Source organism: Echinops telfairi, unplaced genomic scaffold (assembly GCF_000313985.2).
Source record: "Echinops telfairi isolate 266 unplaced genomic scaffold, ASM31398v2 ScPeMD7_1713;HRSCAF=2227, whole genome shotgun sequence".
Lineage (NCBI taxonomy): Eukaryota > Metazoa > Chordata > Mammalia > Afrosoricida > Tenrecidae > Echinops > Echinops telfairi.
This window is the reverse complement of record NW_022105611.1, coordinates 19,282,107-19,297,370: the sequence shown is the minus strand read 5'-3', so window position 1 is coordinate 19,297,370 and position 15,264 is coordinate 19,282,107. Positions and strand designations below refer to the sequence as shown.

General features: G+C 47.3%; 1 protein-coding gene across 2 annotated transcripts; it reads right to left on the bottom strand.

The window, feature by feature from the left end:
• Positions 1 to 837: 837 nt before the first annotated feature.
• On the bottom strand, positions 838 to 11,968 carry KCNE3 (potassium voltage-gated channel subfamily E regulatory subunit 3). 2 transcript variants are annotated; one of them, XM_045293219.1, is made up of 2 exons: positions 11,930 to 11,968; positions 838 to 2,692 (listed from the first exon to the last, which is right to left on the bottom strand). In XM_045293219.1, exon 2 carries the CDS (start codon positions 2,648 to 2,650, stop codon positions 2,342 to 2,344), a length of 309 nt encoding a protein of 102 aa, XP_045149154.1. In that variant the 5' UTR covers positions 2,651 to 2,692; positions 11,930 to 11,968; the 3' UTR covers positions 838 to 2,341. The 2 variants fall into 2 exon arrangements, with proteins under 2 accessions (XP_045149154.1, XP_045149153.1); XM_045293218.1 differs by lacking the exon at positions 11,930 to 11,968 and adding an exon at positions 6,424 to 6,544.
• Between the last annotated feature and the right edge of the window lie 3,296 nt (positions 11,969 to 15,264).

The window sequence follows — 15,264 nt, the reverse complement described above, 5'->3', positions numbered from 1 at the left end:
CAAATGCATACCCTTTTCCGGGTAGATCCCGGCTTCCCCAAAGGAGCGGCGGTGGCGATAATGCAGAGATGGAACAAGCAGGTCGGAGGAGACAGCACAGCTCGTTAATGTAGCAGGAAAGTCGGGATACACTGGGGACAGGCCCCCAGCAGTCTACCCTACTGAAAGGGCGAAAGTAGTGAGACCCCTTTTATATGTCTGGCAGGGGCTGTTGAGCTCAGGGCTAGGGTTGTTTGTTTGTTTTTAAAGGCAGTTGTCCCTGATTAGTTGTGTCCTGGTTGGCTGGGACCCAACTATGTTCTTATTTGGCAGGGCCCTGGGTAGTCAAGCTCACAGCCTCCGGCTTCCCCATTTCTAATAGAGGTCACTCATCAATTAGACCCGTCAGGCGTCTTTCCCTGACCTTGTCCATTCTATCCTGGTTTTCAAGCTCAGTTCAAACTCCACCTTTCTCTGATTCCTCTAGATCCTAGATTCAACTTTATTTCTCAGAACTCTTACAGCATTCCTTACCGGACCTTTCTTAGACGTGGTTACATTCTGTACTTTATTAGGGAGTCTGGGCTGGATGGTGTCTAAAGCCCCAAACAGCTATAGATTTCTGAATTCATTATCTTCTCATATGTCACACCTCTATCGGCAGGTCTCATGCTCCTCCTGCAAGCAGAGACGAGCTGAGGAAGGGGCTGCACACACAGACCATTCAGCAGAGACCTGCAGGGAGCCAGCCAATAGAACCACTGATTGGAGCAAGTGTGCTTGAATAACTTCATTCCAAACAGACATAGGTATTCATTTCTGGTTTGTTTGTTTTTTAAGTAAAAATTGTTTGTTCTTTACTCATTTATTATACAAGTTAACATACTTAGGATTCAATAAATCAAATGTTTTGTAAATGTATAAAGTTGAAAGAGAAAACCACCTATAATTATCCTCTTTGGAGATAAGTGTTATTAAAACATTCTTCCCGAGTTTGCGCTCTATACAAATACAAATATGGACATCTTGATGGGGCTTTCTGGAGACCCCCATGGGGATTTAGTCAATCAAAATCTGCCAAGGAGAACCATGATTAGTACTGGTCGGGGATTTGGAGCAAACGGCTTGTGAAGTCTTCCCTTACCACATGGCATGTGTAGATCGAACCACATGAAACTACAGGTAGTTCCTGGGTTTTGACCCACAAAACAGCATTCGTTCCCGTTCAGCCGACAGCACAGTACGTGAAGCCTAGAACATCAGAACTGGTAGGGCCCTGAGAGAACTTCTGACTCTTGTACAGAAGAAAAGACAGGATCAGAGAGACATGTCCAGCCCAAGGTCATACAGTACGCCACAATAGTTGTGGAAGCAGAGCTGATTCCCTTTTCCTTGAACCATGGGCCGGCATTTCACACGCTCCTTGTTTAAATGTCACCCTTCTATAAGCAGATTTCAACTTGGTATCAGAATTTCTCACAATCAAAAGGCATTCTCAATGGAGGAAGCGGTCTTGGAGCCAGTGAAGTCACGTGGTCTGGGTTGGATGAGCCCTGGGGCTTTGGAGTTAGTAAGGCATAACCTTCAGGGCTCAGGGGCCCTAGCAGTGTATCAACATGGCAATATGTTTTTGTAAAATTGGCAAAAGTATGGTATTTAAAAATTATTTTTCTTTAAGAGGTTTTACAGAATCTTATAAGCATCAGGCCCTACCAGGTCCACTCCTGTGTGCACTGGAAGGCCCTGGGCAAGGAGACTAGTGGCTTGGGTTCTAACCCTGGCACCACTGAGGCCCAAATGGGTACGATAGCACTTGCCCTGCTTACCTCACAGAGGGGTGAAATCACAAGTGTTAAATATGTTGGAAAATATATAAAAATGTGAACAAACATAAAGGTAGAGTACATGAGTTGTGAAAAATAAAACCCATCTGCGATAGAAGACAGTCATCGCTGTCTGTCATGGTTGTTGAAGAGAACACACAAAGAGATGTCCCTCCGGCATCTTCCTGTTTCATCTCTCTCTGCTTCAACTTCCACTTCTCTTTTCTCCAACCCTCACACCCCAATACCCCAGCCTCTAGACTACTTACTGGCCATTATCGTTGCCTGTTTCTCAGTTTGTTCATGGGGCTCCCACTCTCTGTAAAGTCTAGGTTTGCCTGGAAAAATCCTTATCCTCAGCTCTGTCATCCCCCACTCTCCCCTTCCCTCCCCACCATGATGACCTCCCTTAGCGCTACTTCTTACTGATCTTGGAGACAGGGACGTGGAGAGCTGATGTGATCTACATCTGAGTTCTGGGGACGTCAGAAGACAAGCCTCACTTGTCTCAATCTCGTGTCACCCTCAGCCTCCACCTATCAGATCACAGACACTCGGTTCTTAATGTACACGTGGTAGGGGTCACTGCGCTTGTCCACTTTGCGAGAACGGGTATATCCCAGGATGAGGCTGCCCACCGTGACAGCAAACAGGAACATGACGAAGAGAACGTACATGTAGGAGTTGTCATCACGGCCGATCCGCTGTTTCTCAGTCTGCTGGTCTGGCTCCGGTTCTGATCTCGGTCCTGGCAGACAGAGCAAGTTGCTGTGCAGTGTCTCATTTAGAGCCTTCAGCACAGCGTGGAGACTCTTGTACAATGTTTCTGTCCCATTGGTGATCTCCATAGCAACAGAGATGAAGGTGAAGAAAAAAAATCAGAGGATGCTCTGGTGGTGAGAGAAGAGAGAGGAAGGCATCTGTTAATTGTAGCTATAATGAGCTGCCCACTCCTTGGTTTCACCCACTTCAGAACTCAGCTAAGGACTCAACATCACAGTTTATCTAACCACATGTTTATCTGTCTGTCTTCTCTACTAGATGCAAGCACAATGAAGGCACACACTATAGTTCTTTTGTTGTTGTTAGCGATCTTGGCGTTGGCCCCTGATCCCTGGATTCCCCACGAACAATGAGATAGGGCTGTTGTGATCCACTGGGTTGATTGGTTGATTTTTGGAAGCAGATCACACCAGGCTTTTCTTCCTAGTTCATCTTAGTCTGGACGTTCTGCAGAAATCTGTTCAGCAGGATAGCAACACACAAACCTCTACTGACAAATGGATGGTGGCTGTGCTTGAGGTGAGTGTCAGGAATTGGACCTGGGTCTCCTACCCGGAAGGTGAGAATGCTACCATGAAGCCCCCATCGCCCCTGTTTCTTTTCCAACCTGCTCTCGACCAGCCCTTAAAGAACACTGGTGGCATGGTGGGTATGTGCTGGGCTATTGACCACAAGGTCAGGAGTTTGAAATTACCAGCCACTCCTCCAGAGAAAGATGAGACTTTCTACTCCTACAAAAATGTACAGCTTTGGGGCAGTTCTACCCTGTCCTATTGGGTCCTGCTAAATCAGCATTGAATTGATGGTGGTTGATCAGCTGGTTATAGACCAGCACTTCTGACAGTATTTCAGAAGGGTTTCGTAAGTACTTGTGCAATAAGACTTCTCTGACCATTAGGACTAATATTAGCCCCTCCTTTCTTCAAAGTCAATAAACTCATGACATTTAGGCTAGAAGGACCTTAGAAGTTATTTAATCTGATTCTTTCCATCTTTCACATGGGGGAACTGAGATCCAGAAAAATTAAGGACTTGTCTATAATCACACAGCTCAGAGGTAGAGCCAAGATAAAGGCCTGGTCTTTGACAGCCAGCTCAGGGTTCTTCCCGTTTCCATGGCAGCTCCCTGCAGGACCATGTGGCACCATGAGAATGGGGCCCATCAGAACTCCCCTCACTTTCTTCCTCTGACACCATTTAGAAGATGTTCGGGACCCCTGAGATTTCACTCGGCCTGCAGCCAGAGCTGGATGATCTGACCCTGCAAGCATCTCATGTCCTGACAACACTAGGTGTTCCTGGCTATTTGACGAAATTGTATTGGGAAAGAAATGGCTGGGGAGCAACATCAGGTTAACAACCCCTGGATGCACTGGGGAGGAGAGGAAAACTGACATGGGGCCGGGAATGGAGTACTCAAGGCTTGGGGTTTTTACCTGCTCCAGAGAGCGAAGACACAGGCTACCATGCACCTCAACTCTTCGACCTTCTAAAACAAAGTCACTTTATACCTGGTACATAGCAGGTGGTGTTGCTCTTTTTCCTCTCTCTACCAATCTCAGATTCGTAGTCTTCAACATAGAAAACCTGCTTTGTATCCCAGCCTCTGAAAACCCAGAGGTCATCCCCTTGAAACAGGCTCTGCACTCACTTCCTTCACAAAGCCTTCACCGGCTGCTCCTCACCCATTAACCCGAGGCTCTATCATTGCAATCAACCCCCTCCCTCCAGTATTTGCAGAAGGGGCATGTGTGGCTCTCCTCAGCCTATTCATAAGGGTCTTCTCGGACTGTATGCTCTGCTCAGCAGGCCTGGGCAGTTCCCCCAGGTTTAAGGGACTATCCTGAGCTGGGCTGGGGTTCTCTTTCCCTCAGGGTCTCCAGTAAAAACTGCTGTTTTAGGAACACTCAGAGTTCACTGAACGACTGATTCTAAAGTGCTCTTTCATGGTGGGAGAAACCCATTAAGATGAACTATCAATAAATCAAAGTTAACAAACATAATTATAACCAGAAGAGTTTTTCCCTGGAAAAGATTGTTCTGATCATGATAAATGATCATAAACTGCTCTATAAGTGTAAAAGGTGTGGGTGGATATAAATAATACAAGATCTATACAGGACCAGCCTGCATTTCATATAAGGCCTTTAGAGTCTTCTGTCATCTGGAACCAGTGCTATCTTTTCTGGGCAGGAGACAGGGAAAAGAACAAAGGCTCCCTAGTTAAGATCCAGAAGGCACAGGCTCTCATTTCCTAGCCCCCTGAGAAATGTCAGGCTCGATCACTTTGCCTCTTCTCTTGAGTGGGCCAATGGAGCGCAGGAGAAGCACGATGGAATAAATGGCTCAAGTAAACATTCTCCCACCATGTAGAGAGGCCCACTCCGGCCCGACCCTGTGCTGAGAGGTGAGGCTCACACTGAGTCCCAGCACTCGGGCTCGTCTCCAGCTCAGATACAATGTAAGGGACAAACCAGGAGCTACTGGGCTTAAGGAAAGAAGTAATGCATTCTGATCAGCACTCAGGGAGTGTTCACAGTGATGAAGGCTGTGAGTTGGACCTGGAAGGGTGTTTAGGGTTTTAGAGAAGGTGGAGGAAGAAAACATCTGAGCACACAGGACACCAGGAAGGTGCATAAAGCATTTAGAAGCCTGGACAGTTGCATAATGAGGCTGGAGCATAAGGTGTATGGAAAGATATGGTAGGATGTGGGGCAGGAGAGACAGGTAGGTAGAAGCCAGGTCACAGTGCCGGGCTGCAAGGTTAGAACTCCATGCCATAGTCGGTGAAGAGCTGTGGAGCGGTATTTTTGAAAGGGATAACCTGGTCCCATCTGTGCTGGCTGCTCTGTGGACTAGCCAATCCAAACCCATGTCACTGCCATGAGTCAATGCCATTCCTCAAGACCCTATGGGACAGGGTAGAACTGCTCCCATGAGTCTCCAAAACCATTACTATTTATGGGAGTAGAAAGCCCTGTCATTCTCCCGAGGAGCAGATTGGTGGTTTTGAACTAAGGACCTTTCAGATTGCAGCCCAACGCACAACCACTAAACCGCCAGGGCTCCTCTGTGCACTAGAGGAAGCGAGGATAGAGGCAGGGAGCCCAGTGACAAAGGTTGTGAAATCCTGCCGGCATCAGATGCCAACTCCTGAACCAAGGCAGAAGGCAGAAAGGATGGCAGGGTGGTGGGGGTTAGAGAGGAGATGTGGGAGGCATTTTGAGGAAGGAGTAGTAGGCTATGTGGGAGTTGAAGGAAGGAGGGGGTCTTGGACAGTTTTCTAGTTGGCTGTATAGGGAATGCAAGTGTCTAGAGGAGCCCATTTTGAGAGAAATAAATTATTCACTCTACTTGGGCTTAGTTTCCTCAATTGTCAATAAAGATTGCCATCTGTGCCCAGCTGCCCACTGGGGCACAGATGACAATCTTGATACACCTTTATTATGTTGAAGAAAATTAAAAAGTTTCCTTTTCATTTTTTAAAAGCAAACAGACATAAAACCACAACAATTGCAGTCAAGTTGATTAATACTCATAGGAGTATAAAACAGAGTAGAACTGGGCCTTAACGTTTCCAAGGCTGTAAATTGTGATGGAAACAGCTTTTCCCCACTGCTGGGTCTGAACCACAGGCGAGCAGCTGAGTGTTAACTACACATACACGGAAAGAGAAATAAGAAGGAAATCAATCAAAATGGCACATGTGGAAATTAGTCTGTTTGATAGTCCCCCCAGGTGTCCTTCCAAGGGCAATCTCTGTTGCACGTTTCCATATCCTTAAAAAGGGCTTTACCTGACAATGCAGAGAAAGGGGAACCTCAATCTGATAACTCACCACCTACAGGAAAATGCTTGGCTCTGAAGAGGAATCGCCCAGGGATCTTGGTCCCTCAGCCTCACCAGGATGTCCCCTGGCACATCTGGGGTCTCAGCCTTGCTACAGGAGCAGGGAAGGCCCAGAGCTAGAAACAAGGGGAGGAAGTAGGAAAGAAATTAGACATAAAGTAAACTTGAGAGATTAGGGTGGATTTCCCGAAGCCAGGCCCCAAGGGTTGTGCAATCATCCCCCCTATGGGCTCTGCCCCACCTCTTTGAGGTAGCTGGAGCAGATCAGCCCAAGAGTTCAAGTGCTGGAACCGTGTAGGGGCCTAGGGGTATCTGATTGCCTACCATGTCTCAACTGGTTGACTTCCTGAGAAACCCCATGGTAACAAGTGGATTCCCTAACAAAACAAAACAAAACAAAAAAAACAAGTGGGTTCTTGCTCGGGAGGCAGCTAATAGTGCAAGCTAAAATCTTCCCTTTCCCAAGGGTGTGTGCCTCTTAGCAGACGCCCCTGAACGGGCGGAAAGGACCTCAAAACCAAGGGAAAAGGATGTGAGTGGTAGAATGGTAGTGGGAATTTGGGTCGAATCATTTACATCAAAACAAATGCTGTTTCACCACTCAATCTCTTTGGGCAGAGAGGGTATACACGTGGCCACAGAAGAAATATCGGTAGTGTAGCTTTGTGAAGCCCTGGTGGCGTAGGGTTATGAGTCGGGTTGCAATGGGCAAGGTCTGTACTTTGAAACCACCATTTGCTGCGAGGGAAAAAGACAGGGCTTTCTACTCCTACCAAGAGTTACAGTCTCAAAAACTCCCTGGGACGGTCTCAGAAACTCATAGAGACAGTTCTACCCTGTCTTATATGGTTGCTATGGGTGGGCATTGACTCCATGAAAGTGAGTGAGTGAGCTTTGTGGTAAGAGTTAAAAGAAAGTCATGCCGTGCCTGGCACATCCTTAAGTAGAGGCCATGGTTTTTATCTTCATAAAGCAGAAACCAGAAGGACCTTCAGAGCCTATCCGCTAACTATCCTCATTTAACGGCGAAGGAAACAAAAACGGGGGGTGGTGGTGGTGGTGGTGGTAGGGGAATGTCTAGCGGCTATGCAACTTCTCTGATCTGTAGGCTTTCTTACAAAGTGCCAATCGACAGAGTCATCCAGGAAGGTGTAAATCATAAAACACATGATGAGACCATGGAAACTGGATAGGCTTATGGGCAAGGCTTTTGGGAGCTTTCTAAACCAAAACCCAAACCCAACAAACCCTTCGCCATCTAGTCGGTTCCAACCTGTATTGACCTTTTATAGGGCTGCCAGGACTGTAGGGGAGCATACAGACATATCTTTCTCCCTTAAAGTGGCTGATGGCTTTGAACTGCTGGTCTTGTGGTTAACAGCCCAGTGCCTGATCCCCAGCACCCTCAGGGATCCTAGTGGCCTTTCTAGAGCTCCTACAATCATAAGACAGAGAAGCCTGCAGACTTTTCTCTTATGGGGTAAGATGCTTCTGCGCTTGGAAACTGAAGGCTCCAGACTTACACCTTATATGCTGGCCTAGATAAACTAAGGACCCAAACAGTTGACTTATTTATTCTTCCTTTTGACAGTCACTGGCAGTTTTGTGGAGCCCTGAGCAGAGATAAGCTCCAGGAGGGAGAGACAAAGAGGCAGTGTCAGGGACAGGCAGGGCTCTGAGCCAGGCTGGAGTGGGCTAAGTAACAGCTCATTAAACCTTCAATACCTCCCAGGGCACCTTGGGAGCATCTGGGTATGTGCGGTTCTGACAGGAGGAGTAAAGAGGTCTTAGTTACCTATCTTTAGATGCTGGGTTGTGTTGGCAGTGCCTGACATAAGGGCATCCTGCTTGGGTCAGGAAGAGTTAAAGAGCTGATGAAGAGACAGTGTGGTTTCTGCACCCAGGCCCCAAGCAGGAGGCAGGCAGGCAGCAACACTGAGAATCGTGTTTCTTTATCTGAGCTCCTTGGCTTCCCTCTCCTGGACAGTCATTGATCACAGAGAACCTCTGATGGGGGAGATAGAGAGCCTGCTCCGGGAAGTCCCTGATTTGAAACAGGAGACAAACTAGTTGGGAAGGGTAGGGAGCAGTGACCTACCAGCCTGTGAGGGCCTGTAAAAATGTCCATCTAGAATCTAGATGCTAGGCAAGTCTTGCGTTTTGTACACAGAGAAGCCGAAGCTCAGAAATGGGAAGAGACTAGTCTACGATGATCCAGTCAATGGTGAAGCTCAGAGGGGAACCTAGGCTTTTGGAGCCCTGCTCTCCCCACTTCGGATGGCAGTATCTCTTTCCATTTGAACTGCAGACAACACCAAACACAGCTTCTTCCTGTCATAGGGTGTCAACTTCTCTAACTCCATTACTACAACCCTTTCCTATCAATTCTTGTGGAAGACCCAATAAGGGTAGAAGCCTGTAAGATTTGGAGGAGGGATTAACCTCATCTCCCATGGCTCCTTCTCCTGCCCGTTGTGCTCCAGATTTGCTCCTAATCCCCTGATACTCTCAAGCCAGACTCTGGTCCTCAACATACTGTTTTGACCATTTCCCCCATGTTAGCAGGTCCTCACGAATTGTTCTCGAAAGTACCCAGCCTCCACATCATTCTCCAAATATTCCTTGCACACCTCTTGCTTTGCTCAGACCATTGTAAATTCCTACTGATCCTTCAAGGTCCGTCTCAAATGTGTCCTCTATAGACCCTCTCCTGAAACACCATCGTCTTCACCTCCTAGCCAGTTAGTCTCCCCTTATCAGAGAGCTTTGCACAAAACTCTATTACAACATTATGCTATACTGACACTGAGATGGGTCTCAAATCTCAAATGTGCGTTCCTGATACATTTTTCTATTGCCCGAGCCTAAGCAAATAGCCGGCACTCAAGAATATTTGAATCACTGCCTCTTCCATCACCCCCTTCAGCACACATATACACTGTTATGGAAAGGGCTACTAATACAAGCTCCTGGACAGAACAAGAACCAGGGAAAAAGAAAATCATTGGGCCTAGGAAAAGGCAGTCCCAGAGCAAGAACTCTGCATGAGGTGGGGTGATTCATGGGAGGAGAAATTCTAAGGCTTCTTTGAAAGTCCAGACACTCTGTGCACCTGGGCCCCATTCAATCCAAAGGGCAAACATTCTTGGCCCCAAAGCACCTGCAATAGTTTTGCAACCTCTTCCCTGTGTGCTTACCCAGGGCGTGGCCACACCCCCACCCAAGTGCACACAGACAGTTCCACTCCCCAGTCACTTGGTTGACTGTGATCTTGCATTTCATGTGTGGCTTTTAAGGTTCCAATCTTGGCTGATGCTTAGCTATGTGACCTTGTGCTAGGCATCGAATGCCTCAGAACCACATCTCTAACCGAAAAGTCAAACTCACTGCCATAAAGAAGATGTTGACTCATAGTGACCCTGTCTCTGCCCTGCTTAACTCATCAAGTAACTGGAGGAGAAAATAGAAGGGAAGGTGTTTTCTATTTTGCAAAATGATATGTAAACACAAGAGCTGATTATCAGCCGGTCTGGGTTACATTGCGTCCTTCTCTGTCTCCAGCTCGTCCTTCAGTCTGTCACCTCCACCTCCCACCCCTGGTGGTCCAGCCTCAGAAGAAGGGAGGTTCTTTTTTTTTTAAAATCATTTTATTGGGGACTCGTACAACTCTTATCACAATCCATACATACATCCATTGTGTCAATCACATTTGTACATTTGTTGCCATCATCATTTTTAAAATTTTTTTTTTCTACTTCAGCCCTTGGTATTAGCTCCTCATTCTCCCCACCCCCATGAACCGTTGATAATTTATCATTATTTTTTCATGTCTTACACTGACCAATGTCTCCCTTCCCCTACTTTTCTGTTGTCCGTCCCTCTGGGAGGGACATTGTGATGAAGACGGAGGGTTTTTATGACTCATGTTGAATCTCAGAACACTTAGATCCTGAGGAAGCCTTCCTTGTTCTCTCCTCTTTCTAATTTTTACCACAGTCCCTTACCATTTAAGGGTCCTATTCTGCAATTCGGTAGAAGACACACCAGAGTGAGAATCAAAAGACCTGAGCTCTTGTCTCCTCTATTTTCCCACTTCTGGGCCTCATTTAGGAGCCCTAGTAGTGTAGTGGGTTATACTTTGGGCTGCTAACCACAAGGTCAGCAGTTTGAAACTCTAAGGAGAAAGGTGAAACTTTTTACTCCCATAAAGACTTACAGGCTCAGAAACCCGAGGACCCAGTTCTATTTAATACATCCTAGACACTCTGAGTCAAAAGCAATAGTTCAAAGGCAGCGAGTTTGGGGCCTCATTTTCTCTATCAGTAACACAGGGTTTTTTATCTTGCTTCCCTCTTGGGAGATATTTTGAGTACCCACCCACTAAGTTTATGGATAAGAAAGTGCTTTGTTGTACAAAGGTGCTTGACACAATGGGTGAATGTATGAATTGTGATAAGAGCTGTTAGAGCCCCCAATAAAAGTATTTAATAAAAAGAAAGGAAAAGAAAGTGCTTTGAGGCTTATGGAGGAGTAAGAGATGAAGGTTAGTAGTGGTCATCTCCAAGAGCCAAGATCATCTCAAAGCAAATCCCCTGCCTCCACCATGCCTCCCATGCTTCTTCCGTTGAGAGTTAACAAAGTGGTGGGTGGTCTCCCTAGGGATACTGAGGCGCATACACATCTACAATACCCCTTTCTAGCAGTGGAGCGCACCCTGCCATCTACTTCTGCCTGGTCCCCAGTGTGACTCTGGCCAGGTCATCGTCCTCCACCCTCACTTTGCCATAAGCAAACTGGTGGGGCGCAAGAAGAGGACATTCAAATACTCTCCACAGAAGGACTGAACCCACTCATTTCCAGGTCAGACCCCTCTTCCATCTGAAATAAGGGGACTACTGGTCCAGGAGGCCCATTTTACAGGGCATGATGGGGGTGGGGGGGTTGGGAGGTGGGGGAGCACGAGGCATAGAAAAGATGGATGACCAGCCCAAGGTTACACCACCTGTAGCAGAAAAGCCCCTAGGGGGTCTCCAGGTTTTCCCTGGGATGGGGGCAGATGGGTTCGGGGTAGAATGGAGTAGGTAATGGACAAATCTTTACCAGCAAGGGGCTCCGGGGTCACACGTGAGATTAGGACTTGGTTCTGGAGGGTCATATCCGCACATCCCTGCAGGGGTTCTCTTGCACACCTGTCTGAGGTGTGGCTAAAGCTCCCAGCAGTCGGATGGCTCGTGTGTGTGTGTGTGTGTGTGTGTGTGTGTGTGTGTGTGTGTGAGAACGCAGGTCCCCAGGGTTTCCCAGCTCGCTGCCTCCGCATCCCCGCAGCCGGCTCTGGGAAGGAGCAGCGCTCCAACAGGGGTCCTCGCTCTCCCAGAGACCACCTCTTAGGCGATGTAGGGGAGAAACCGGAGGTCCTTGGAAGGGGGACGGGAAGACCCCCTCATTTCTACCTCCAGCTGCAGCTCACCTTTCCCAGCTCCGCGAGCGCACCTTACCTGCTCGGAGAGGGGCCCCTTTGCTCCCTTGGCCACCGTGCCCTGGGATCGGCGGTCGCTTGGGCCCCGCGCCCCACAACACGCCGCGGGCACCTCCACTCCCTCTGGTTTCTGCGCGGGCACAAGCGCTGGACTCCTTTTTCTCTTCCTTGGGGCGTCCCCTCCCCCGGCCCCGCCCCGGTGCCCAGCACTCCCACGTCTCCAGCTCCACTGCCTTCGGGCGCCTCCTTCCCCACCGGTCTGACGGGGCTCTGACCCTTCCATCCCTCCAACACCTACTTCCTGGACCCCAGAGACCCAATGCCTCTCGCCTCCTTCCAGCGTACCCAGCAAGAGGGCTGTCTCCCCAGACGAGACTGCGCGCCGGGATGCTGCTGGACCCTGGCGCCTGCGACAGTGGGCAAGTCGCTGCTCCTCACTGGACCTTGGTTCCCTCGCTATAAAGTGGATACAATTCCTGCATGCATTCTAAGGTTATTGGTTAAGGTCAGGGGAGATCTTGGAGGCCGAAACATTGAAGCTAAAAGGCCACCAAAGAATATGAATAAATATATATATTTACAAATCCATTTTTGTAACCAGGTCATCAATTAAGTCAATGGCTGCGCTCAGACTCACATGCTCTAGCCAACCTGCCTGCAGCTACACCTCACTGGCTTCTGTCCCAGAACATCTTTCACTTTCCCCTCACCTGGCTCTCACTTAAACCATCGCTGTTGTGCTGGTGACACCCGGGTTCCAGAGAAGAGAAGCAGCCGGCACTACTGGGAAACGAGAGCCAGGAGGCTGGCGTCAGGGAAGTGGGCAGTGGCTGGGAGCAGTCTCTGCAGGGGCCTCTATGGGGAGTCTTATCAAAGAGCTCCTTACTCATCTGTGGCCCTGGGATAATTAATAACAAACAGACCAGCTCTCTTGTTCTCCAGCAAAGATCTGCACCAAGATCTTTGAGGCACCAGGCACACACCCTCAAGGCATAGAGTCTCAGACAGTATCTTAAGATGTGCTATAATTTAATAAAGGACCTGTTGCATGGTGGGCATTTTATACAAAAGGCTAATTAGCTTCATCAAAACGCTGCTCTGCTGTTGCCATGGTTACACACTTTGCCCTGCTACTTCTTCTTTGGTCAAGAGATCATGCTCACAGGGTGGTCATCCTGGCCACCTAGACATGGTTTTTTATTTATTTATTTATTTTTTATTTTTTAAACATTTTATTAGGGGCTCATACAACTGTTATCCCAATCCATACACACATCAATTGTGTAAAGCGTATTTGTACATCATTTCTCAAAACATTTTCTCTCCATTTAAACCCCCGACATTAGGTCCTCATTTTTCCCCTCCCTCCCCGCTCCCCCCTCCCACATGAGCCCTTGATAGTTTATAAATTGGTATTTTGTCATATCTTGCCCTGTCCAACGTCTCCCTTCATCCACTTTTCGGTTGTCTGTCCCCCAGGGAGGAGGTCACACACAGTTCCATGTAATCGGTTCCCTCTTTCCTACCCATTCTCCCTTTACCCTCCCTGTTTTGCCACTCACACCAATATACATAAGAAGCTGATCTGTAAGGGGAAGGTGGGGGAGAAAGAGGGAACCAATCACAGTGATCTACATATAACCCCCTCCCTAGGGACAGACAACAGAAAAGTGGGTGAAGGGAGACATCAGTCAGTGTAAGACATGAAAAAAAAAATTTTATAAATGATGGAGGGAGGTTGAGGGAGGGAGGGAGGAGAAAAAATGAGGAGCTGATACCAAGGGCTCAAGTAGGAAGAAAATGTTTTGAGAATGATGATGGCAACAAATGTACAAATGTGCTTGACACAATGGCTGGATGTATGGATTGTCATAAGAGTTGTATGAGCCCCCAATAAAATTATTTTTAAAAAAGAAGAAGAAGAAGTTGATCTGAGTCCAAATTGACTTCCAAGTGGGTTTTGGTCTTAAGAATCACGTGGGGAACTTGTTTCAATAAATCAGACTCCTGGGCTCCACTTAGAAGTTCTGGTTCAGGAGACCTGGAGTAGAGTCCATAAATCTGCCTCCATACAGTGAGACAGCTTTGGTAAGAGGGTCTCTTTTTTTGACAAAAACTAATGCTAACTGACTTGTATTCTGTGGTCCTTGTGCCTACTAGAGACACGAGTATAAATCTCATCTTTGTTCCCTTTTTTCAGTCATTCCAAAATTTAAGCTCTATCTTTGTCCATCTTCCTAGAGTTCATTGATGTTGTTAGATGTTAAATACCAACTCAGATCCACATTATGCATCCCAGAATGCAGCTCTGATGGGTCCTGTGTCATCCTCACAATCAACCCTTCCTGTATCTGAAGACATTGTTGCAGCCAGGGTGCCAAGCTGTCTCGTTGAGAGTCTGCCTCTTTTTTGCTGCCCTTCTATATTAGCAAGCTGCCCTATTCCAGGGACTGGTCGTTCTTGATAATATGCTCAAAGTATGTGAGACAGAGTCTCACTGTCTTGGCATCTAAGGAGCATCCTTCTAGCACCCCATGATACTTTCAAAATTCTTCACCGACACCACAATTCAAATGCATCCATTCTTTTCTAGTCGTCCTTATTCATTGTCCAGCCTTCACATGTATGTGTGGTGATTGGCAATAACCTTGGCTTTAATCCTCAAAGTGACATCTTTACGCTTTAATATGTTACAGAGGATCCAAGTAAAATGAAAGAGGATTCATATTCAACCTCCAAGACTTTATTTAAACTTTGCAACATTCCTGGAAGAATTTCCTAACTTAGGCTTTGTTCCCTGGAGAAGCAAACCTGTCAGGCTTATACAAGAGAGGGGGTGAGGATGGGAGTTCAAAAGGTTCATGGAAAAATGGAATCAAAAGATAATAAAATTTTCCCATGAACTTTTGGAAACTCTACCATGTAATGTATACATATGAAGTAGCTCACACGCAGATATGGCTGCTGGCAAGGCCCAAGTCTGTCAGTCAGATATCAGGAGTTTCTCCTGACTTCATGTAGCTGCTGGGGCTGAAAAATTCAAGATTGGGAGGTATGACAGGAGGCAGCTGTTTCACAGGCTGCAGACACGAGTGAATCCCAAGGTCAGCAGGCAATGTCAGACCTGGCTGAAGTCCCAAGAACTAGAAGTCAGATGATGACAGCTGGATGCAGGATCGAGAGCAAACAAATAGTTAGAAAGCTTTGTCAGGATGTCCATATAGAGTTCATGCAAGGCACATGCTGCAGAGACTCCCTTTCTATTGGCTCAAGGCTGTGATTCAGATTTGGAATGTTACATTCTACCCTAATCTCTTTATACTGGATCAGGGCTGATCATAATAGACTACATCG

Coding starts and splice junctions, on each gene's coding strand:
- KCNE3 (XM_045293219.1), bottom strand. CDS start 2,650: ATGGAGATCACCAATGGGACAGAAACATTGTACAAGAGTCTCCACGCT.